General features: G+C 54.4%; 3 protein-coding genes and 1 non-coding gene across 4 annotated transcripts; 1 reads left to right on the top strand and 3 right to left on the bottom strand.

Annotated features, from left to right (window-relative positions):
- Positions 1-794: 794 nt before the first annotated feature.
- LCAT (lecithin-cholesterol acyltransferase) lies at positions 795-6,767 on the bottom strand. Its single transcript, XM_021541067.3, has 6 exons — positions 6,597-6,767; positions 4,025-4,181; positions 3,442-3,557; positions 3,006-3,101; positions 2,694-2,918; positions 795-1,936 (listed from the first exon to the last, which is right to left on the bottom strand). The coding sequence occupies exons 1-6, from the start codon at positions 6,742-6,744 to the stop codon at positions 1,314-1,316; spliced, it is 1,365 nt and encodes a 454-aa protein (XP_021396742.1). The 5' UTR covers positions 6,745-6,767; the 3' UTR covers positions 795-1,313.
- A 1,395-nt stretch (positions 6,768-8,162) lies between these two features.
- TRNAK-UUU (transfer RNA lysine (anticodon UUU)) lies at positions 8,163-8,235 on the top strand. Its single transcript has one exon. It is a non-coding gene; the product is annotated as a tRNA-Lys (tRNA).
- A 3,326-nt stretch (positions 8,236-11,561) lies between these two features.
- Positions 11,562-14,026, bottom strand: LOC110476223 (uncharacterized). The gene is made up of 6 exons (XM_077786231.2): positions 13,737-14,026; positions 13,328-13,379; positions 12,935-13,122; positions 12,461-12,619; positions 11,984-12,103; positions 11,562-11,765 (listed from the first exon to the last, which is right to left on the bottom strand). The coding sequence occupies exons 1-6, from the start codon at positions 13,881-13,883 to the stop codon at positions 11,652-11,654; spliced, it is 780 nt and encodes a 259-aa protein (XP_077642357.1). The 5' UTR covers positions 13,884-14,026; the 3' UTR covers positions 11,562-11,651.
- A 1,575-nt stretch (positions 14,027-15,601) lies between these two features.
- LOC110476222 (uncharacterized) lies at positions 15,602-17,856 on the bottom strand. The gene is made up of 6 exons (XM_077786233.2): positions 17,568-17,856; positions 17,145-17,196; positions 16,793-16,980; positions 16,319-16,477; positions 16,100-16,219; positions 15,602-15,807 (listed from the first exon to the last, which is right to left on the bottom strand). The coding sequence occupies exons 1-6, from the start codon at positions 17,712-17,714 to the stop codon at positions 15,694-15,696; spliced, it is 780 nt and encodes a 259-aa protein (XP_077642359.1). The 5' UTR covers positions 17,715-17,856; the 3' UTR covers positions 15,602-15,693.
- Between the last annotated feature and the right edge of the window lie 6,453 nt (positions 17,857-24,309).

Here is a 24,309-nt window from a genome sequence, read left to right as displayed (position 1 = left end):
ACGGGGCTCGGGGCTCGGGGCTCGGGGCACGGGGCTCGGTGCTCGGGGCTCGGGGCACGGGGCTCGGTGCTCGGGGCTCGGGGCTCGGGGCACGGGGAACGGGGCTCGGGGCACGGGGCTCGGGGCTCGGGGCACGGGGCTCGGGGCTCGGGGCACGGGGCTCGGTGCTCGGGGCTCGGGGCACGGGGCTCGGTGCTCGGGGCTCGGGGCTCGGGGCACGGGGAACGGGGCTCGGGGCACGGGGCTCGGAGCACGGGGCACGGATCTCTGGGCACGGCAGCCCCGCCAGCCCCAGGAGCAGCCCCGGCAGTACCGCCAGGCCCGAGGCACAGCCGGTCCCGGTTGCATTGCATGTCCCAGTTGCATCGCTGCCTCGGGTGCTTGGCCAACCCCAGCTGTGTCACCACATTTGTATTGCCACCCCGGCTTCATCGCCAGTCTCCAGCTGCATCCCCACCCTGTTTGCATCTCCAGCCTTGGCTGCATCGCCACCCCTGCTTGTGTCCCCTATCCCAGTTGCATTTCCAAGGCCAGTTATATTTCCATCCCAGTTGCTCTGGCAGCAGCAGTTGCATCATGCTCCAGCAGCACCACCAACCCTGGTTATGTCACCAACCCCAACCACATTGTCACCTGCATCATGTTGCCAGTCCTGGTTGCATCACCAACCCCAGCTGCCTTGTGTTTTCCCCAAAGCCCTGTCTTCTGGAGTGCCTGCAGGCAGCAAGCACCTCACTTTCTGGTCATGGCTGGCTTCACCATCCGGCTCTGAAGGACAAGGCAGGCTCAGAATATAGAAGCAAAATGTGTTTATTATTTTGTAAATCTGCTGATTTTGAGTTGGTCCTGCCCAAGGAGCCTAGCTCGTTGCTCTGTAAGCCATATCTACTGTGCTACCCCCATGCTACCTCTGTGACCACCTGGTAAGTCAGAGCCTGCTCTTCTTATGTGAGTTGCTCTGTCCCAGGTGAGCAGAAGCTACAGCACCACAGGTCCACAGCCTCTACAGTACCTAAAAATGGCTTGCTAACGACAAGGGCTTGTGTGTACACTGGAATTCACAAGTGTAATGTTAATGAGCTGGCAGCATGGTTAATTATCCACCCGCTGGTGGGAAGTGACAAGCCTCTCAAGTAAAATTAATCACCATTCCCAAAAGAAGAACCAATCAGTGTGGAAGTGGGTGCCAGCCCATCCACCCGAGCTGTTGGTCTTGCTCACTTTCCTTCCAAACTCAGCTCCAAGTCCTTTGCTCCCCTGCATGGCACTTTGTGGTGCCTACCATCATGGAGGGAAGCTGGCCCTCCCTCCTTTCAGTTCTTTTTCGGCTCCTTATGGACCCTGTGTTCACGTAGGATCTTCCCCAACTTCCCAGCCTCTAGGCTGGATCTCGCCTGCCCTGGCTCCCCCTGCTCCTCTTTGCTCCCCAGCAGGATTTCGTTGATATAACTGAGTGTCAGGTTGCTGAAGACCATGTTGAAGTGGTGGGCACCTCGCAGCTCCTGGACAAACACCTTCTGCTTTTGCTGGTCACGCCATCGCTTGCACAGCTCCAAGCTGCGCGTGTTGACACTGTTGTCCCCATCGCCATAAATTATTTTCACGGGGTCCTCATAAGGGAAACGCTCATCATAAATGTAAGTCTCTGCGGTGGGAAAGCCTGTGCCATAGAGGCAATACATGTCCACCCCAGGCGGGGGCAAATCCTTCAACAAATCCTTCATGTCCTCCCACATGTACCAGCCATCCTCCAGGTTGACGTCAGTGAAGAAACGCTGGTAGTCGCGGTAGGTGTAGTTGTAGGAGGGTGTGGAGATGAAAACGTGGCTCTCGGGCCAGGCCAGGGTGGTGGGGAACATCCAGGGGCTGGTGGTGGTCATGCGCTGCTCTTCACGGAGCTTGATGTTGGACATGAGAGGGATGCCCTGCTCGTCACCTGCGGGACACGCAAGGGCTCATCACAAATGGCACCGCCATGTCCCCACACAGACAGAGCCTTTGGGCAGCTGGGCTGGGATCAGCGCTCCCCACAGTGACTCACCACTGTGCCCTGGCCTGCTCCAGCTCAGCTCTTCCCCTGCCCATAACCTTACGTCCTCTCCTTACCCCGCTGTCTGCAGGTATCAAGAACAGCCTTCCAAACACTTCTCTCCACATCTCTATCTGCTCAAAGGGCCTGAGTGGAGACAAGCCCGGATGTGTGATGGCACAGACCAACCCAGCCCTGAACATTCCCTGCAACCCTGGCACTGCCTCACCTGCCTGCAGGGACAGGAGTAAGCAGTAATAAGTGGCCAACTTGCACGTTTCCTTCAAGCCTTGATAGTTTTTGGTATGTCTGGAGTCCTAAGACCATGGAATGACCACAGATGACCTTAAATATATCTCTGGCTCTTGTGGCAACAGAGAAAAATATTAGCAGGTGACTTAAGGGTGATGCAAGGGGCCAGATGTTAAAACATTCAAGCACATGATTTTTAATCTCATGTGTTTTTGGACTTGTGACTTGTAGATATTCTGGGCTGTCAGCATTAGGCAAGTGATTGTGGCTTTCTGGGCTGCAAAGAGCCTAAACAGGAACTGGGTCCCCCACCTCTTTCACCACTGTGCCCTTTCCCTGCCCACTACCACCCTCCCATTTCTACAGGAGGGAAAGAAAACAAAGAGGTGGCTGCACACGAGGAGTCACCCACCGGATGCCAGGATACGCAGGGGCTTGACAGAGCCTCCCCAGGGGGCAGCCAGGGAAATGAACCCCCCAATGTACTGATCCTTCCAGGCCTGTGTCTGCTGCAGCAGGAAGTAGAGGATGTGCAGGTTGCCCATGCTGTGTGCAATGAGGAAGACGGGTCTCTGGTACTCATCGTGCATCTCCTCGATCAGCGCCTTCAGGTTCTGGAAGTATTCGGGCTGCTCCTCTGCGGACAAGAGGGGAGCATGATGGCATGAGGGTCATCCTGCTTCCCTCTGTGCATGGGGAGCCTGGCCACAACCCCCAGACTTACGGGGTCCAACCCTCCAGTCGTAGGGGGCTGCCCGGACCGTCTTGTCCCTCACGTAGCCGTTGTTCACCAGGTTCTGCACCATGGTGTGCAGGTAGCCTGTGGGCAGAGGGAACAAGTGGGAATTAGGTCTGTGGTCTTCTCTCATGAAGCTTTTTCCATTCTGGTCCTGGTCAGGGTCAAAATGTTCCCTGGTAAGCCCTGTGGCTCAGTGGCTCCAGCCAGATGTCGTGACTCTGCGCATCGCACGGAGTCCTGGGTCAAGGATGGGGTGCTCCCTGCCAGCACTCAGCTGGAGTGTGTCCCCCAGGCTAATGTCCTTAATCCCCAGTGCCCTGAGCTCTCTGCAGAACCCGTCCCTGCTGGAGACATGGGGACACCTCCCCATTTGCAGGGAGCACATGGGATCCCCAGACACCCTGGCCTCTCCTCCTCTCACCTGCCAGCTTGCTCTGATCCAGGTATTCCACAGAATAGGTCTTGCCAAAGCCAGGAACACGGATGTGCACCCCTGGGGCATTGGACATCTTCCGAGAGGTTCGGTTGTACACCACCCTGTGGGGACAGGACAGGAAGTGGCAGAAGAGCCATGTCCCCATGGAGAACACAGGGCTGGGATGGAGATCACTGGCAGTGGCTTGGACCTGGCTGTTCCCAAGCCTTGTGTGGATGTGAGGTGCACTGGAGCCCAGCCAGAGTCCCTTCTGCTCTCCTGACATCCTGGGACAGGACGCTCTGATGGAACCAGCTGCCACAGCCCCCTCACCCTACAGCCCCAGGCAGGGTGGCAGCATCTCCAGTGAGTGCTCAGGGTGCTCTGGCTGGGCTTGAGCACATGGCAAGGATTTGGGAAAGGGACAGATGCTCAGAGCAGTAGCCAGTCACTTGTGTTCCCAAACAATCCCATGGTCCTCCCATTTTTTTTCCCTGTGTGCTAGATAATAGCCAGGGGGAGGAGAGGGGAGGGAGATCCTTGGTAGGTCGTTTCCCCAGGGAGCTCCCAGGGTAGAGTTGGATGGTACCTGGTGTTATCGATCCAGCAGTCAACTCCCACTGGCAGGAAGGTGTTGAGGTTGAGCCAGATGGTGAAATAATCCTCTGTTTTTCGGTAGCACATCCAGTTCACCACATCTGGCTTGTCCAGCTTTGCTTCCAGCTGGTTCCCCAGACACCCCGGCACTGGAGGCACCACAGAGGGAGAGCAGAGCCAGTTACAAACCCTCTCCCACTGACCCTGTGGAGCTGCCCAACCTGGTGCTTACCCCACCCCCCAGGCAGTGCTCCCCTGGGGTTGCCTGGGGATGGCAGGGCACCTGCTGGAGCAGCATCCCTGGAGAACCACCTGCTCCTCACAGGAGAGAGGATGCTTGGAGCTGAGATGCTGGGTGAGCATGAAAAGTGCTAAAATGCATCCTTGGGAACCCCTAGAGCTGCATTTCCATGGGATGACCCCCAGAGCTGTCACCTTTGGCTCAAACATGTGAGTCCCCAGCAGCACAAAGCATCCTAGACTGCTCCCCCTCCCTGGATGGGTTCTCACCTTCCTCTCCTTGCTGCAACCTGGGGGAAGAAATTGGTGCTGCTTGGGGCTGCCCATTCCTAATGCAGTCCTGACAGCTTGTCTGGGGGTAGTGGTCAGTTCAGGGATTCAGAGCTCCCAGGGAGAGTTTCCTGAACTTTAAACCCTCCATACAGCCTGAACAAGGTCTCTGAAGTGGTTCAGTGCTGAGTGGAACTCAACTCAGCAGAAATTCACTGGAAATGGTGTGTGCAGGAAACACAGCACAGCTTTAAGCAAGTTCATTTTTGTGCCCTGGCCAGCCTCAGTGGAAGGTGACAGACACCAGGGCGTTTGATCTGCCTGTGGGAGCATCAGTGTGGCCCCAGCAGGGATGGGACACCCGTCCTGCTGCTGCCCTGAGGGATGTGCCTGTGCTGGGCTCAGACACTAAGGAGAGCTTCCCCAGCCGAGTGCCCGAGCCAAGAGCCAGCTGCTGGTGCCAGCACTGACTGTGACGGTGAGGACAAGAGGTGAATGACTGCAGAGGACACTGAACCTGGTGGAATGGGAGCACCAGGTGACAAATCCCAAGGCCCCAGCAGGTCCAAGGACTTGCCTGCAATACATGGCTGGGGCTGGTGTGGACCTTCAATGCCCTGTGCCATGCAAGAGGGGAAGATGTAGCAGTTACCTTCCTCAACCTGCCTCACAGCTCCTTCATGCTGTGGCACATCCCTAGGGGTGCAGGGAGGGTCTAATCCTGTCTTCAAAGCACCTGGGTGGGGATCAGACAGATGTAGGGGAGCCCTGATAGGGAGTAGGCAAAGGGATGGTCAGCAAGAGGAACAGGATCAAGAGCTGCTCTGGAGGCTCCTGAAGGTGCACAGCCAGCACCCCCCAGCCCCTGGCACACAACTCTGAGCTCTGCCTCCCCTCCCAGAGGACATTAGGTAATTATTAAGGGAGTTCTGTGAGGGCAGAGGGGTTATCAGTGGTCCCAAGGGCACTGGGGGTTTCCGGGACGCCCGGCCCAGGGGGATGGGTTGACTGTGGATGCTGAGTGGAATGAAGCACAGCCAAGTGGCACAAGGGGCACCCGGGCGTGGGACACGGCCTGAGGCTGGCACCAGGGACAAAAGGAGATGCCCAGACTGTCACAGGTAATCCTGAATAGAGGCACGTGGTGACAGTGAGCCGGGTCTTCTGACCACCCCAGGACATGGAGGCCCGTGCCCCCTGATGCCTCTGGGAAGGGAGTTTACAGGGTCAGCCCTTGGCATTGCAGCAGGGAGGGATCTTCTGCTTTTTCTCTTCTCTTTTTTTAAGGGGAAACTCATCATGATTCAAGAAAAGGGAGGAAAACCCCAACTGCTCAGCAGTTTTCTTGGCAAAACCTGAGCTCAAGTGCCTGGTGATGGCACAGGGGCAAAGGAAGGCAGAACCATGCAGCACGGAGGCACCTGCTGATGGTGGCTGCTTCCTTCTTGAGATGATGCCCCCACATCTCCATTAATCTCCCTGTGCCCCTCTCCTGCTGGCTTGCCCCAGGTCAGAGTTCGTATTGGATGGGATGTGAGATGGCTCCTTTTCTGCAGCAGCAGAGGACGACTGCTGTCTCCCAGGAGTGGAAAAAGACACAGGACGGGGTGGGCTTCAGGAAAGTGAGAGATGGTGGGTCCATCCCCAGCACCAATGGCAGCTTGTTTGGGAAGCGGCAGAAGAGGTTGTGCTGCAGCCCCTGTCCCTCTGAGTTCCCCAGACACAAACAAGCCCTAAAACATTCCATGGGCCAGCTGTGAGATACCAGAGACCCATTTGCTTTCTGGGGCGCCCAGTCTATCCCCTCAGCTCCAAAAAGCTCTACCTGGGCATGGCCAGCCCTGTGTCCCTATCCCAGTGGATGGTGTGGGATGAGGAGCTGTGTGACACCCTCACTTGGTGGCTCCAACCCAGACAGGTAAAACCCATCTCAGCCAGACCCCACTGAGCCACCAGTGGCACGGGAGCCCCGGCTCCCTGTGTGTCCTGGGGGCTGCATGGCAGCCAGAGCTGCCACCCACGGCCCGCACGGTGCCCGCGCTGCGCGACCTTACCCAGCACCACGGGCGGCGTGCTGTTCGTCGGGGGAGCTTCTGGCGTGGTGGTGGGTGGGAAGAGGACATTGAAGAGCCAGAACTGGGACGTGGGCTGCAGGAGCAGCGACAGCGTCAGCAGCGCAGCCCCGGCGCCGCTGCTCCCCATGGCAGGCTCGGCCGGGCTCCTCCGCACGGCTCCGAGCCAAGCAGCCTTTTATAATTTCTACACAGGTCCGGCCAAGAGGCACCCGGGCTGCAGGGGAGGGGAGAGCTGCAAGGGGCTGGCCACGAGGAGGAGGAGGGACGGGGAGGGACGAAGGACTGGCCTTATGGACAAACCATGGCCTGTCAAAACCAGTGCAGCAGCGCCAGGGGGTTCTTAGGGCCCCGAGAACCCTGCTCAGGGGTGCTGCACTCAGCTTGAGCAGCTTCCCAGTGCCTCAGTGTCCCTTTGCCATGTTCTGGGGAGGTGGCTGCCACGTTCTTGCCCCTCTATGGTTCTCTAGGGGTAATGCTCACTCCCTGCCTTGGTGAACACAGCCTCTCTCCACTCCTCCTGCCCCTGGCCGAGGATGATGGTGCTGCCAGCATGGCCAGGTGGCCCCAGGTATCTGGGAGAAGATGGAGGGGTTGGGATAGGAAAAGAACACATCTGGGCAGCTCTTTGTGACACATGGCAGTGCCACGTTCCCCAGTGCCATCCTGGGCACTGCCCCTACCCCGTGCAGCATCCTCCCAGTATCCACTGGAAGGCCCCAGTGACAGTCCCAGCTGGGGGAAGTCCCTGCAGCTCCAGCCTGCACTGGGTTCATGCTCTGGCTGGAAGGGACCTTAAAGATCATCTCATTTCAAACCCCTGCCATGGGATTTGAACACCTCCCACTAGACCAGGATGCTCCAAGCCCTATCCAGTGTGGCCTTGAACACTTGAAAGGATGGGGCAAAATCATATTGTCCTGCTGAAGGGAAGATTGTCTTCTTCTCCCAGGAAGTGTGACGTGGGACAGGGATGCTATAGGGCACTGGTGGGTGGGCTGGCTGACAGGGTGGGCTCCCTATAGAGCAAAAGGGCCCTTCCTGAGGAATGGGGAGGAAGGGCAGTGGAGTATGTGGGTGGCAGCTGTAGGTGCCCCACGGCTCCGTGTCCCGGTGGCCCGGCTCCCGCAGCCTCCCTCGCTCCGCTCTAACGCGGCTCCTGCAAAGCGCCGCTGGGGCTCGATGGAGCCGAGGCTGCCGCAGCCCCAGAGCAGAGCTCGGAGCCCGACCGGCCGCAGCCGCCGCTCTCCCGTCCCCGCGGGGCCCTCCTGCCTCCCTCGGGGAGCGGGGAGGTTTCACAGCCGCTCCCGCAGCTCCTGCTCCTCTCCCTGCCCCGCATCCCTGCGGCAGCGGCATCTTCCCAGGGCGCATCCCTGTGCCCGCTCAGCGCCCAGGGACATTCCCAGAGCCCGGGTTCAGTCTGGCCTGCGCTGGGAGCCTCGTTGGGGGAGCGGGGAATAGCAGAGAGGGTGCCCGCATTGTCCCTGCAAGCTGAGGAGAGCGGGGTGCCCCACCTATGACAGACCTGCACCCCCTGCCCAAATGTGAGCCTGGATAGCTCAGCTGGGAGAGCATCAGACTTTTAATCTGAGGGTCCAGGGTTCAAGCCCCTGTTCAGGCGGTGGCTTTATCCTTTAGGAGCCCATGGGCAGGGGCGGCATCGCGTCCTGCCCAGGTCGGTCCTTCCCGGGGCAACTGGTGCAGGGAATTTTGCTTTCCGCTGCTCCCTCCCTCAGTGCTCGGGTTCCTTCCCCAAGCGACGTCAGGCAGTGTTGTTAACGTTTGGGTTCCTGCTGGCAGCTGTTTTTTTTTCTGCTTGACAATCTCCATGAAGATACTGAAGGCACTGGAGCATCTCTCGTGGGAGGGAAGCCAGGCTCTGTTCATGGTGCTCAGGGCCGGGGCCATGGGCACACACTGGAGCACAGGAGGCTCCAGCTGAACATCAGGACACCCTTTTTTCACTGGGAGCATGATGAGCAGAAATTTCCCAGCAGAGCCCTGCGCCACTTTAAGGGAATACAGCTCCTGTGAGAGAAGAGGCTGCAGTGACCTGTGGGGCAACCACACTGTCTCAGTCAAACCCTGGACAGTGCTGTAGGTGTATAGACACTTCAGGAAATTTTTGCAAAATAGAAACTCTTTTAACAGAAATTCAAGCAATTTTGGATGAAAAATACTCCCTGTCCTTAGCAAATTTTTAAAATGTTTTTCAACTTGAGCATACATCAGTTGTTCAAGCACAGTAAATTATTTTTCAGGTAAGTTTAGTGGCCTTACACATCACACTGACTTTCTGTGGAAAAAAAAAAATAAAAGAGGAATGAGAAGTTATGTATTTCCTTGGGTAAAAGTGGGGCAGGCACTGCTGCTGCTAATGAGCGACTTCTCCAGATGTTTGCCTTCTCTTCCTCCTATTTTATCTTTAGAAGGGACATGCTTTTTGAGCTTTCCCTAAGTAAAGAGATATATATTTTCAGTAAATGGATGTTGGAGGAGTGTGAAGTCACACAAGTAAGTGACCTATAAACTGCAAATCCTAAAAGTAAATGTGTAATGATTTTTTTTTTTCCTTAAATTTCTTACTCTCGATAAGATACGAAAGAAAATAAATCTATTTTGTGCTAGGAAAAAAAGAAACCCACCCTCTCCTTTTCCCAAGCAGCAGCCCTGCAGACGCATGAACCCATCTGCCTGAGTTCTGCAGCGTCCTGCTGCTCGCAGGAGCCCCGGGGCGGTGGGCTGAGACCCTCTGCTTGGGCGGTGCCTCCGCCGCCAGCAGCCTGCGCCGCACCTCGTGTAAATCCTCCTTGGAAAGCTGCCACCAGAGTGAGTTCTGGCGGCTGTCAGGAGAGGGCACCAAGTCCAAGCAAACGGGGGAACTCCATTAAGGCTCCAGAAGGGTAAAGGCAGCAGTTTAAGAGGCTTCCCCAGGCTGAAGCATCTCTTGGTGCACCCAGAGATCTCCATCTGCTTCTTGGTGCCCGTGAGACCTCGGGTTCCCAGACCTACATTTTGTCAGGGTCATCCCTCACTTCTGGGTGGGTTTTGCTTCTGCTCCATCCCTGGAGGTCCTGCAACCAAAATCCTGCTCTCCTGGAGCAGGGAGTGCTAGCAGTAGGACTTTCATCTGGTAATCTTCCTTCTTCTGCTGTGGCAGACCCTTCATACCTGGGAGCCGGGAGCTGAGCAAGCTGCTGCCTCCCCCTCCTCTCACTCTGCAGGGCCCCCACAGCTACTTCTGGTCCTCTTTCTGCAAAACTGTGATGAAGCAGAACGTGCAAGGCTGAGCAAATTCCTCTAAATTCTCAAGTTTGCCTAGAAAATGGAGAAGCTGGAGCGCTTTCCCAGAAATGTCATTGCAGCCTCACTGGGAAGACCCTGCACAGTGACTGCAGGTCAGGAAATCATTGTCGGTGTGAGTCTGGTCCCTCTCGGACCACCGGCTCTGGACAAAAGCTGCTGTGACTCGGATTCAAACCGAGGTTGCTGCGGCCACAGCGCAGAGTACTGAGCCCTGTATGATCACAGCAGAGCAGCTCCTGCTGCCAGCAAAGTCCCCACGCTGTCCCCTCCCACGGCAGGGACACCCAGCACAGCCTGGCCGACAAATCAGTTTAATTAAGGAGGCTACAGATGGACTCGGGTGCTGCTGCTCAGAGCCTTGGCAATCTGGAGTGGGGCCCTAAATTGTGCAAATCACTGGCAGTGCTGGCATGGCACCCAGGAAATGAGACTGCTGCAAAGGACAGCCTCGTGCAGTGGGGCCATCATCCTACAGTACAGCAAAGTCGGGGTTAGAATAATTTCAGCTAAATCTAAGTGGTACAAGAGGTGAGGAATTAATTAATTAATTTTAGCGTCCTGTGCGATACAACAAATTTGAGGGAATTCAGCTAAAAATGCAACAAATGGCACAAAGATCTCCATGGGGAGCTGAGTGGTGCTGTGGGAAGGATAACAGAAGGGAGGTCTGTGTAATCCAGAATGTCCCTGGCCTGTTATCCAGCATCCCCAGGGTTCCACTGCCACTCCCCTGCCTGATGATGATCCTTCGTGTTTCCTCCCCAGCTTCATGCCTTCAGAACTGCACTTTGGTAACTCCAGAGGTGCATTTGCTGCTCCTGGCCCTGGTGCAGGTTGGGCTCAGTGGGGGTGAGAGCTCCCTGCTCCACATCCAAGGCAGCCCAGAGTCCCCTGGGGACCATCCCACTGCTGCCTCCTCCCCATCCCTCCATGCACCACAGGACATACAGTGGGGGATCCCTGGTGTCCCCTTGGACCCCATCAGCCCCATGGTGAGTCCCAGAGGACCTGTGGGCACCTCTGCTCATCACAGAGCCTCCAGTGCCACGTGTGCCCCATGGAATTTATACAACACCAAGAGCCTGTCCTGCCTCCACAGACCAGCTTGGAACAGGGAGCAGAGCTGCCAAGAAGAGAGGTACAGACAGGATTTAACAGGAACACAGAATAGGTTCCCATCCCTGAGAGGGCTCAAGCATACACTTACAGATTTCCCATTTGAGGACCTTGTCTTCATGGGTGTTTTTGGCTATCTTGATCTGTGCTGGAGGAACACAGCAGGGCATAAGCAAGCCAGAAAGATCATGTCAGGTTTTGCTTCCTTACCTGTGTGGTAGAGGAGCTAATGATGAGCAGTGCTCTGCTTGGACTTTGAACTGACAAACGAGAAAGGATTCGCTGGGAGGAGTGCCTGAGGCATTGTAGGGTGGTGCTGCCATTCTGAGAGACACCTCTGGGGTGAGCCCAGGGACAAATTCCTATCAGGATGGTGTCCAGGTCCCCAGTTAAACAAGAACAAATGTTCAGACCAACCTAGCTCAATGATATGCAGAAATAACTGAGAACTCTCAAAGCACCAGTGAGGACTCTCTCAGTGATAGTCAGTAGAAGATCAAGGGAAGGAGGCTCACACAGTGCTACTTATTGTTTGTGGACAGTCATTTACTAAGGGACAGGTAGAACATGGTGCAGCAGCAAAAGTCCTCACAGTCAGAATCCTGGATCAGCGCCTCACCAGGGCATGACCTTCCCTTCCCAGTCCAGAAAAGCCCCAGTCTCCTTCTCAGAGATGGAGGACAGCACCTTCAGCATCCCTTGCACGCTGTCTTCCACTGTCAGGGGAGGCTGTGGGGCAGAGAGAGAAACAATTCTGTGCTCAGGGGCCTACCCTGAAACACATCATTGCTCTGGGCAAGAAGCATTCCCAGTCAGTCATCTCCCTCCCTCCTGTGCCTCCAGGGTATCTGCCCAGGAGCTCTCACACAGCCCAGCATGAGACCCCAGCAAATTCTCCATTCCTAAAGGATGAGGTTCTCCCAGACCATGGACAGGAGATGTCTCACCTTATATGAGCCTCCGGCCCCCATGTCAGTTTGCACCCAGCCGGGGTGGAGAGCCACGCAGAGGATGCCGTGCTCCTTGTACGCCAGAGACTGGCACCTGCTCAGCATGTTCAGAGCAGCCTGTAGGGAGACAGGGAGGAGACAGCAGTGGAAGGGGAAAGGGGGCTGCCAGGGAACATGTGCAGACCCCACAGCTGGGGCAGGAATTGGGCAGAGGGGGCCACGTCCTGGGGTACACGATGCCCCCTCACCATCCCTGTGTGGATGCCCAGCCTAGATGAAGTCCCATTGTATCGTGTCCCTCTGAGGTAGGACCCAGGGCCAGGCACAAAACTGAACTGTGATGGGCACTCAGGGACTGACAGGAGATCAGCCACAGCATAGAGAGGGGCACAGCCTGAGTGGGAGGCTGGAAGGCAGCGTGATCATTTGCAAGGAAAAATGTCTGGGCTCACCCCCAGTAAAATCTGGCAGTACCTTGCTGCAGCGGTACGAGACAATTTGTCCAAAATCCCACACATACATGTCCTCAATGGAGCCTGCATAGCTGGACATGTTGATGATGGCAGCCTTGCTGCAGCTCAGCTCTGAGCCTGGGCTCCCCTGGGCAGCCTTCTTCAGCAAGGGCAGAAACGCCTGCGAGGAGACAGAGGGGACAGAAGCACACATGGACATGGCACAGGGCAGGGGAGAAGCTCCTTCCACACTGGGCAGCACTGACACCAGCACTGAGGCATCCTCCCTCCTCTTTCCCAGTGCCCCAGCCTGGCTGGCTCCAGTTCCTGAGCTCCAGCCCATGGCTCCCTGAGCTTCTCATCGACTGAGAGCACATCGGGGCACCAGAGCACTGACAGGAGCCCCTCTACTGGTCCTTCCATCCCTCTGTAATGTCCAGTTTGATGACATGGGAAGGGATTATTCTGGAGCTGTGCTGGAGTGCTGGGGACTCACCTGGCCCATCAGCAGGGGTCCAACCGTGTTGGTGGTGTAAACCTGGATCATATCCTCTGGTGTCTCATTATCAAGGGAGTTTGGCTTTGCAATTCCAGCATTGTTGATGAGGAGGTTCAGCCCAGAGCCCCCCAAGTGCTCCCCAACCTTGGCTGCAGCTGCCTTGATGCTGGTGGGGTCGCTGACCTCTGCAGAGCCAACACAGGGGAGGTCAGAGCCTGCGTTCCCATGGTGGAGTCCCCTCTGTTCCTCCGGAGGTGGCAGTGCCCGATGGCGCCGCCGGCACCGGCCCGTTGGCACAGCTCCCGCCCAGCACGGGGCTCCCGGGGTGTGCCCAGCCTGGGCACTTGCCAGAGGAACTGGGGCAAAGGATCCTCACCTCGGGGCACCTACCGAGCGGGATGATGATGATGTTGGGGTGCTTGGAAGCCAAATTCTGTAGCTCCTGAAAGAGAGGGCACTGTGTAGGCATGGAGAGGCTGGAGGGGCTGTGCAGAGGCTCAGCCTTCCCCAGGCAAAGCCCACATTGATCTGGCTCTATCCCTGCACTACCATGGACCCCATGCTTTGCTCCAGCTGCCCTGAACCCGACGGATTGGGAGGACTCCATGACCAAGTACCACTGTCCCCTCCACACGTCCCATGCACAACTGCTCCCACGTTGTCTCAGCCCAGGTGCCCTGTGCCCCAGGTGCCCAGCTGAAGCTCCTGCCCTTGCAAACACCATCCCTATTCCAATCTCCCCCTGACACCGAGTGCTCCCATCCCCCAGCACAGTCACTGCCTCCCAGTCTGACCTCACCTGTGCTCTCTGTCCATTGGGGTCCCGACAGGTCGCAAAGATCCACTGAGGTGGGTTTGGCATCCTCAGGAAATGCTGGACGAGCCCCAGGCCGAGTCCCCGGTTGGCCCCAGTCACCAGAAGTGAGCGGACGTGGAGCCCTGCCATGCTGCTTGTCCTCCCCTGCTCCAGCTCTCACTGTTTGCTCTGCTCCCTAATATTTCCTTTTAGCATTTTCCACTGGCACCCCACCCACTTAGGGTTTACACCAACCCTTGGATCCAGGAGGAGCAACTGTACCTGCCTTTCAAACTCCTGGACATTGATCCTGGCTGGGAGCCAGTCTTTGCTTCCAAAGGGCAAAACCCCTTGGTGGTTTCAGACAAATTCTGCTGTCCTTGGAAAACCTAGTGTCATAAGCCAGGAGAGGATGTTGTGGGTGAGGAGGGAAGGAGCAGCATATGGAAAGGATGTGGGAAGCTCCAGGGCTCACTTGGGCTTGACACCTTCACAAGGACTTTCTGCATCAGACCTACACAAGACTGGGAACAGACTGATCTCATCCCCCTGCCCTGGTCCCCTTGGCCAGGACATTCCTCACATGGCCACAAGCAGACACTCTGCCTTGGTCTGACCTCCTCCAAGCCAATGCCCATTCCCTGATTGCCAAGTGAAACAAGGCTCCCATGGAGGGAAGCAAACCCAGAGGATTCAGACTCCTGGCAGAAGGATGGGCACCTGCATGGCCAGCACAACACCAGCTGCTGGCCTTGCACTCCAGCAAGACACAAACTGCAGGCTTGGCACATCTTCATGCAGCATCTGTGTCCTTGCATCAGGAATTTCTGCCACTCCTGGAGCAGGCAGCAAAGGCAGGAAAGGAGGGTCTGAGCTGCAGCAGGGCTGCTGTCATCAACATCTCCTCCAAACTGGGCTCCATCGGGCTGTGCCTCCACGTCCCAGAGGCTCCCATGTACCCGTACTGGGCCAGCAAGGTGAGGTGCCAGGGGAGGAGCTGGAGATGCTGTCCCAGGCACGGTGCCCATGGAGGGGAGGGAGCCCATGGTTCACCCCCAGCCCCAGCCACCCACCCCCTGCCTGGTTCTCCCAGGCAGAAGCACAAAGACTGGGACAGCAGCAGGCAGGACTGAGCCTTCCCAGCAGGTCATGTGGATGCTTTGTCACAGGACCAAGTCCCATTTCCCACCTGCACAGACATTTTGTGGTTATGAAATGTCTCCTCTCCTGCCTGCCCACTCCCTGAGTTGTGCTGGCAGGGCTGTGCCTCTTCCAGGCTGCCCAGAACATGGGGATGAGGTACTTGGCTTTACAGCTTCAAGAAGAGAAGGACTTGGGAAGCAACTTCTCTCTCCTTCCCCTACCTTCCTGTGGTCCCCCTGTACCCCTCATCTCTGTAAACTCTGGCAGCTGATGTGATGCCCTTCTGCTCTGTCTCCACCCAGTCTCAAACCCCCTGTCCGAGCCCTGGCAGAGCCGAGGCAGGATCCCTGTGCTCTGCCCAAGCTCTGTGTGTCCTTCTGTCCCACCTGTGACCAGGCACCCCCACAGCTGAGGGGAGAGGGCAGCTGCTCCCTGTGACCCCCAGCCCCTCAGGCAGCTCAGCCTGGGCAGGGGAAAGCCAGTCCTGCAGGGGCTCAGAAGATCTCTCTCCTCTCAGGAGAGGGGCTGCTCCAGCTTCTCCAGTGCCTCCTGCAGGGGAGGTCTCCAGAGGGCAGTCACAGTGCCATGGGACCTGCTGGCTCTAACTCATGGGGATGCCAGGGACAGCCGTGGGCTGGGGGCAGCTGTGGGCACCACCAATCCCCAGTGGAGGAGTGGGATATCTGGAAACGGCCACCCCATGAGCTGGCACTGCACAACAGAGCTGGGGGTCTCAGCAGGAGTTTATTGAGGATGTGGGGGAGGTGGGAGCAGTGCCAAAGGTAGCTCTTGGCTGCCAGGATCCTGAAGTGGTGTCTCACCAGGGTAAGACGTTCCCTTCCCAGTCCAGGAAGGCGCCAGTGTCCTTCTCAGAGAGGGAGGAGAGGACCTTCAGCATCCCTTGCACGCTGTCATCCACTGTCACAGGGGGCTGTGGGGCAGAAGAGGAGATGCAGCCCATGCCCAAGGCCTGGCTGGGGGCCCTGGAGCAGCTGGAGTCAGGGGAAAGCTGCTTCAGGGCAAAGGGAAAGCTGACAACCCCAGAGGGAGGGACTGAGACAAGAACTGAGGGAATGGGGACACCCAGCACTAGGACAGGGGGAAATGCCCCAGCAGGGATTGGGCAGGCAGGGAAGTCATGGGCAGGGGCTCAGGACAGCAGCTCCCACCCACGTGAAGTCAGCAGCAGAGCTCTGATGGACCCGCTCCGGTGCAATCCCTACCGTGTGTCCGGCACAGCTGCCCATGTCAGTTTGCACCCAGCCAGGGTGGAGAGCCACGCAGAGGATGCCGTGCTCCTTGTACGCCAGGGACTGGCACCTGCTCAGCATGTTCAGAGCAGCCTGTGGGGAGACAGTGTGGGGACGGTGGTGGGAGGGGAAGGGGGGCTGCAAGGGGACCTGCAGCTGGCCAGGGCAGGGGAAGCAAAGGTGTGGCAGTACCTTGCTGCAGCGGTACGAGGTGATCTGCATCAACTCCCAACCATAGGAAGAAGCGATGGAGCCGCCAATGCTGGACATGTTGATGATGGCAGCCTTGCTGCAGCTCAGCTCTGAGCCTGGGCTCCCCTGGGCAGCCTTCTTCAGCAAGGGCAGAAACACCTGCGAGGAGACAGGGGGGACAGGAGCACACATGGACATGGCACAGGGCAGGGGAGAAGCTCCTTCCACACTGGGCAGCACTGACACCAGCATAGAGGCATCCTCCCTCCTCTTTCCCAGTGCCCCAGCCTGGCTGGCTCCAGTTCCTGAGCTCCAGCCCATGGCTCCCTGAGCTTCTCATCAACTGAGAGCACATCGGGGCACCAGAGCACTGACAGGAGCCCCTCTACTGGTCCTTCCATCCCTCTGTAATGTCCAGTTTGATGACATGGGAAGGGATTATTCTGCAGCTGTGCTGGAGTGCTGGGGACTCACCTGGCCCATCAGCAGGGGTCCAACCGTGTTGGTGGTGTAAACCTGGATCATATCCTCTGGTGTCTCATTATCAAGGGAGTTTGGCTTCACAATTCCAGCATTGTTGATGAGGAGGTTCAGCCCAGAGCCCCCCAAGTGCTCCCCAACCTTGGCTGCAGCTGCCTTGATGCTGGCAGGATTGGCAACTTCTGCAGGGCCAACACAGGGGAGCTCAGTGACCCTGTGGTGGTCTGGGGTCCCCTGTGTCCCCCAGAGGAGGTGCCCCGCCAAGGCTGCCTTCTCTTTGGAACTCCCAGGGCTGTGATGAGTGCCCAGGCATTCCCCAGAGGAACAGGGGCAGGAGGAAACCTACCAAGACCGATGATGACCAGGTTGGGATGTTTGGAGGCCAAAGTCTGCAGCTCCTGCAGAGAGTTCACAATATTGGTACCAACAGACTGGAACAGCTTTGCCAAGGCTCACCCAGCAAAGTCAGCCAATGCCCATGTCCCTCCAGCTCTATCCCTGCACCACCGAGTGCCAGCACCCTGCTCCTGCTGCCCTGATCCTGATACAGGGGGAACATTCCACAGCTCCTGCACTCACCACGTATCCCTGTCCCCTCCACACATCCCATGCACAACTGCTCACGTAGCTGTACCAGCCCAGCTGCCCTGGGCCACAGGTGCCCAGCTGAAGCTCCTGCCCTTGCAAACACCATCCCTATTCCAATCTCCACCTGACACCGAGTTCTCCCATCCCCCAGCACAGTCCCTGCCTCCCAGTCTGACCTCACCTGTGCTCTCTGTCCATTGGGGTCCCGACAGGTCGCAAAAATCCACTGAGGTGGGTTTGGCAACCTCAGGAAATGCTGGACGAGCCCCAGGCCAAGGCCCCGGTTGGCCCCAGTCACCAGAACGGAGCAGACACAAAGCTCTGCCATGCTGCTTGCCTCTTCACTCCAGCTGGCACTGTTTACCCAGCTCTCTAATATTTCCTTATAGCATGTCCCAAACCCACTTACTGACAGCTTGCACTGGAGCTGGCTTTTCTCTGGGAGGAGCAACTGCTCTAGCTCTTTTTGCTCCAGGACATATGTCCTGGCTGGGAACCAATCCTAGTTACCTAACACCAAAATTCACTTGGCTTTTCCAGGTAAATTATGCATTCTTCGGGCAACCTGCCATAAGACAGGTTGGGCTGTTGAGGGTGAAAAGGGAGGGAGCAACATGTGGGTTGATGTGGAAAGTTCCATGGCTCAGGTGGGTTTGACACGTTCACGAGCATCCTGTGGGCTTGATCTTCTTTGCACGTTGTACCAGGCTGTGCCTCAGGTGGCCCTGAGCAAACGTTCTCTGCCTTGTGCCTGCCTCTTCCAAGACAATAACCTCTCCCTCATTGTGGAGCAAAAGACCTGTGGAGTGGGAGAGCAAACGCAGCGTGGTCTCCTGGCAGAAGGGTGGGGAACGTGCATGGCTGGCACAGCACCATGCTGCAGGTCATGCGCCCCATCCCTTGGGATGCAGTCCTAAGCTGAGCTGTCCCTTTGTTCAGAGCCACAGAGGATTCAGGCACCTGGGACATTTACCTGCAAAGGAAATTCCCTGCTCAAAGCCTATTTTCCACCTCACCTGTTGCCACAAGGCACTGACTGTTCTGTGCTACTGCCAGTGGAACCCAGTGCTGTTTGGCACCTCAAGTGATGCATGACAGGTTTGCAAGGCTGGATCAGGTGCATGTGTACATCATGTGCTCCTGCCCCACTGTAAGTGAAGACCCAACCCCAGAAACCTCTTGCAAACCCTTGTCCTCCTCCATTGAGTCCCAGAGCCATTTCACAGGCTGCCGGGCAGCAATAGAGGTGACACTGCCCCCACATGCCACCTTCTGTCCCAGGATATGTTGGCAGCAGCATTAACCAGAACAGCTTCCTCCCAGTGGCAATGCCAAGTGTGTCTCCATGCTCCGGCAGCAGCTGATTTCCTCCTGCCCACTCCAGCTGTTTTCTAGGGCTCAGCTGGCAGACACTGTGAGATAAGCAGGTCCTTTCCTGCTCTGACCTGGGACCACCTGCACAGGGTGCAAACCCGTTTGGGAAGGTGCACACTGGCAGCTTCCATGCTGAGACGATCCCATATCTTCTCTCTCAAGTCTGAGCCTCTCCCTTAAGTTTCACGTAATTAACTTTTTTTCCCACTCTGTTTCCTTGGTCAATTGGATCTCTGTCTACTTTTTGAATTTCCATATTGGGTTGAGAAACTTCTTTGCCCTTGTGAATTCCTACCACTAACCAGCAGTACAAAGCTTTGGGCCTTTCAGCTTCTGTCTCAGACTGATCTCTCACTGAGGATCTCCCGCATGGCTGGACTGGCATTCAGGCTTCACAGACAATTTCAGTATTTCCTTTTCAATTACCACAGATCTCAATTATACTTGCCAACAGACACACGAGAGCTCAAATCCTCCAAACAGACTTCCATGGTTTTCTTCCTCTAGGTGAACAATGAGGCCATCACCCACAGCCAGTTTGAAACCTCCACAGTGACTTAGAAGCAGATAGCATCAGAAAACAAATAATTAATATTTTCAATCTCCTATTTTTGCTGTGTCACCTCATTCGTGTAGCCTTCCACTGTTTTGGAGCTGTAACTTTATAATGTTGACTTTGCTCTGGGGCCACACACTGCATTATTGATTATTAGACTTTAAACAAGCACTGCTTCACCAGGAGTCTAAGTCCAGCCTGGCATGAAGGGAAAGAAACCAGTCTCACTGCCTTGCAGCCTAGCCTCATCACAAGGGCTCCTGCTGTCCCCAAGCCTCTGGAAAGGATCTTGGTCCAGCTCCTAAGAGGGGATTCAGACACTTCCTTTGCTCTGAAATGTTCTTGCATGGTCTAAATCTTAAGCTGAGCATTAAAGTCCTTGGACTTATGGAATCATTTATGTTGGAAAAGGCCTCTAAGATAATTGATTTCAACAATTAGACTAACAATGCCATTTCCACCACTAAACACATCCCCAGATGCCACAACCATGAATTTTTGAAACACTTCTGGCATGGTGACTTCACCACTTTCCTGGGCAGTCTGTGTACCAGTGCTTGAAAGTCCTATCTGTGAAGAAATTTTTCCTAATATCCAATTGAAACCTCCCTTGACACAACCTGAGGTTGTTTCCTCTCATCCTGTAAATCGTTACTTGGGAACAGAGCCCGACCTCAGCTGGCTCCACCCTCATTGTCGAGGAGCTGTACAGTGATAAGGGTCTGGAGTCTCCTTTTTTCCAGGTTGAGCCCTCCCAGCTCCCCATCAGCTCCTCATCATCAGCTCCTCGTTAAACTTGTGCTTCAGACCTTCCCCAGCTCCATTGCTCTTTCCTGGACACACTCCAGCATCTCAATGTCTTTCTTGCTGTGAGTGGCCCAAAACTGAACACAGGATTCAAGGTGCAGCCTCACAAACACCAAGCTCAGGGGCACTGTAGCTCTTCTCCCACGACCCCCCAGGCTGATGCATTTTACCATGGATTGTTTTCACATCACCACACTGGGAAGACTCAGCCAGTTTTCCAAGATGCAGTCACACCTTTTCCACCCTCAGTTGCTGGAGGCTCAAGTGTGCTCTCAGTCACCGAGGTGATTGCACAATGACAGTGCTGCAGACAGAAACATGGAGGAACATGCTTTTCTCTGCCTGCCAGGGGAACAGGGGTGTGGTACAACTAGTTTTAGTACATTTAATCTACTATAAATAAGAAATAAGCTCGCTGCTATTTATCAGGCTGATTTTGTCCTTTTTTATTTGCTCCACAATGCATTCAGGTCTGTCATCACCTATTAGTCATTTTCTACAGAATCAATAGATAGTGGAAAGTGAGCCACCCATGGAGAGGTGGAGTGAGACCAACCTAGCACTGTAACTGAATCTGGGCAGTACTCACCCTTCCTGATTAATTTTCTTTTGGGCTGATCTGGTGGGGGTTGGAAACCCATGGCAGGACCATTGGAACAATGTAATGTGTAAAGTCTCTTCCAACAGAAACCATTCTGTGATTCCATGATATGATTCTATGAGTAGTGACACCCCTTTGTGAAAGGATGCAGGGACTGGGGGCGGGAGCCTGAGCTTACCTGCAGCTCCCAAGTGAAGTTCCCATGACACTTTTGTCTTAGCTCTGCTGTTTTCCAAGCAGGCTAATCCAGGTGACACCTGCATTGTATCAGAGCTGGAGAGGGATTTTGGACAAGGGCATAGAGTGACAGAACAAGGGGAATGGCTTCACACTGACAAGAAGGCATGGTTAGATTGGGTATTCTAGATTGGGAAGAAATTCTTCCCTGTGAGGGTAGGAAGGCCCTAGCAGAGATTACACAGAGAAACTGTGGCTGCCCCATCCCTGGAAGTGTTCAAGGCCAGGTTGGGGGACACTCTGAGCAACCTGATCTAGTGGAAAGTGTCCCTGCCCATGGCAGGGGTTGGAACAAGATGATCTTTAAGGTTCCATGCAACCCAAACCATTCTGTGATTCTGTGACTGAGGATTTAAAATGCTCACACTGTCCATACAACCTCCCTTGGGCCACCGTGTTTTGACCTTGTGCCAGCCTGGGGCCTCACACCAGGTTCAGAAACTTTCTGGGGATATTCCCCTTGTGATAGCAGCCAAGATGTCTCAGCTACCTGGTGCAGCAGGGCTGGCAGCACAGGGGCAGAACTGCTTTGCCAGGACCCATGGGGACAGCACAGATTCTCACTGACCTTCTTTTCTCCAATCCTCAAAGGGCAGGTGGCTGGGTTATCCTTCATGCTCCAGCATAGTGCCATGAAGAGGGACCTCAGAACCACCAAGCAAGACAAAATTTCTTTCCCACTATTAGATTTGCTAACAGGGACAGCTGAGAATGGGCTGCCACACATGGCAGATATGCTCCATCTCAGGAACACTGAGGCACAGGCTAAATGATCAGCTTGTGACTGCCTTGGTTTGACACCCAAATATTGAAGCGAGAAAAGGAGGCACATTAAAGTTTAGGAATAGATAATGATAATGTAGATGTTAATTTAGGAATCCAGTTGAAAAGAATCATTAAGTCTTATTAAGGAAAGACATTTAAGCAGGAAAGAGTTAGTATAATCTTTAAATTAAAAAGTGTTTAAAGGACTATGGAAAATTTACTCCTTGTAAAGAAGTTAAAAGCTAAGCACCATGTTACTCCAAAAATGCCATGCCAGCCTAAATGATGTGACCCATTGCCCACACAGGTGAGCAGAAAAAATGCAGTCTGTGAACAGCAAAACATAGTATTATTCTGTGGACACTGTTAGAGTAAAATGGGCTGCATTGGTATTTTATCAGTAGAAATTAAAACTTAACATAGTTGTTCATTATGGTTTCAAACCATATTTGTAAAAATAAGGGGGAAAACAACCCACTTACCATTTTTTATTTAATTAAGATGTTTCCTCCTCTTCTCTAGCTGCATTGTTTTTTAAATCCAGTAACTTAAAGCAGCACTTACAATGAACCCATCAGCTCAGTACAAAGGACATGTGCCCACATGCATTTTGTTGTTTACAGTGCAGAAACTTCAACCAAATTACAGCATCAATGAGCTGATAACAGGAATTACCAGATTTGATTTTTAGCTAAGTGAACTCAAATACTTCCTTGTATTCTTAGGGAGATCTAGTGGAAAATGTCCCTGTCCATGGCAGAGGGGATGGAACTAGGTGATCTTTAAGGTTCCATTCAACCCAAAACATTCTAAGATTCTATGACTTATACCCTTAAATGCTCCAAAATTCACCAATGTCAGACTCGTGCTTTACCAAGCAGCACGAGTTTTCCCAATGCCTGTTGTAGTGAAACTAGGGCACCTGGATAAGCCTTGGGGCTTTTTTATTCTATTATCATTTCTTGGTATTCTTTTTGGTTGCATTTCCCATTATTATCTGCTGGAAGCTTCCCAACACTTAACTAACAAGATTTTCAAAGCATGGATAATCCTCTATTTCATTCATGGGGAACAGAGGAAAAAAAGCAGGTTGTGCAATGCCCGCACCCGCCCGGAAAGTACTAATTTACTGATATTGGAGCTGCCTTTCTGTCACGGTTCACATTCCCATTCAGAACAGGCTCCTCCTGCCCTCAGTGTGGCTGCACTTTAACTGTTTCTGCACAGGAGATTGCCGGGGATCCTTGTCTCCAAGCGTTTTTCAAACAAGCACTTTTCAGGAAGGGCTCATCAATGTCATTTGCCTGCAGCATGCAGGATCTGTGTGGAACAGGTGGCCAAACCCTGGCTGTGGCTCACCCTGAGTGTTGGTACCCCTCGGTCATTATTTGCTAAACTTTGCCATAGATGGAGCAGCACTTCTGCTGAGAAGTCACTGAATTAATGGCCTGAGCACAGAAAGAGGTAGGAAAAGGAGAAGGGGACCTTCAATCCAAATATCTGCTACAAAGAAGGGGTTCATTTTCTTAGCATTTAGAAGTATAATCAAACATTTATTTTTATTACATTTCAACTTCTGTAAAAGAAAAGTCTAAAAGCATTTCAATATCTTGAAGTACACTGGGGAGCAGAGGCTTCCATGTACTTGAACCACCATGGAGCAGAATAGAGTTAGGTCAAATTACTTGATGCTATCACCGATCTATATAAATATTTAGTTTCTGATGTATTTATCAGTATCAGAGATGTTTTGTGTGGTGTTTGTCAAACAAGGATGAAAATAAGCAACATAAATAGAAACCCTTCCATACATCAGAGTTGCTCAGTCATTACTTCACTGTTGAGATCCCAGTTGTGTACTCACTGTAATGGGATTTTAGTGAGTATCTGGCTGACCATGGAACAGCTAAAAATAAAAAAATAACATCCACCTCCAGGCTGGCAGCAGGGCTGGTAAATGCAGATCCCCTCCAGACACCATCCTCCAGCTGATGCTGATTATCCCTTTTCTGTTCTCCCTTTTCACTCCAGCCCTGTTTTCCCATCCCTAGATGCCAGGAAACCTTTTCCTTGCTTTACTCTATACCACCCCTTTGGTGCAGCTGTTTAACCAGGTACCTGATGCTCAGCAACAAAAATGAGGAGAAAACATCCCTCAAAACACCTGCAAGCCCAAACTGCTTAAATCACAGAATCATTTGGGTCGTAAGGAACCATAAAGACCATCTCGTTCAACCCCTCTGCCATGAGCAGGGACGCCTTCAGGTTGCCCCAAACCCTGTCCAACCTGGCCTTGAGCACTTCCAAGGATGGGGCAGCCACAGCTTCTCTGGGCAACCTGTGGAAGGGCCTCACCACTCTTCCAGGGAAGAATTTCTTCCAAATACCTAATCTAACCCTGCCCTCTGTGATTTGGAAGCTATTCCCCCTTTTCCTGTCACTGCAGGCCGTTGTCCAAAGTCCCTCTCCAGCTCTTTGAGTCCCTTGAGGCGCTGAAGGGGCTCTAAAGGCTCCACGGGACCTTCTCACCTCCAGGCTGAACAACTACAGCTCCATCTCCGTAGGAGGGGTGCTACAGCCTCG

Source organism: Lonchura striata, chromosome 11, assembly GCF_050655825.1.
Source record: "Lonchura striata isolate lonStrDom1 chromosome 11, ASM5065582v1, whole genome shotgun sequence".
NCBI classification, from domain to species: domain Eukaryota; kingdom Metazoa; phylum Chordata; class Aves; order Passeriformes; family Estrildidae; genus Lonchura; species Lonchura striata.
This window is presented reverse-complemented; position numbering and strand designations above follow the sequence as displayed.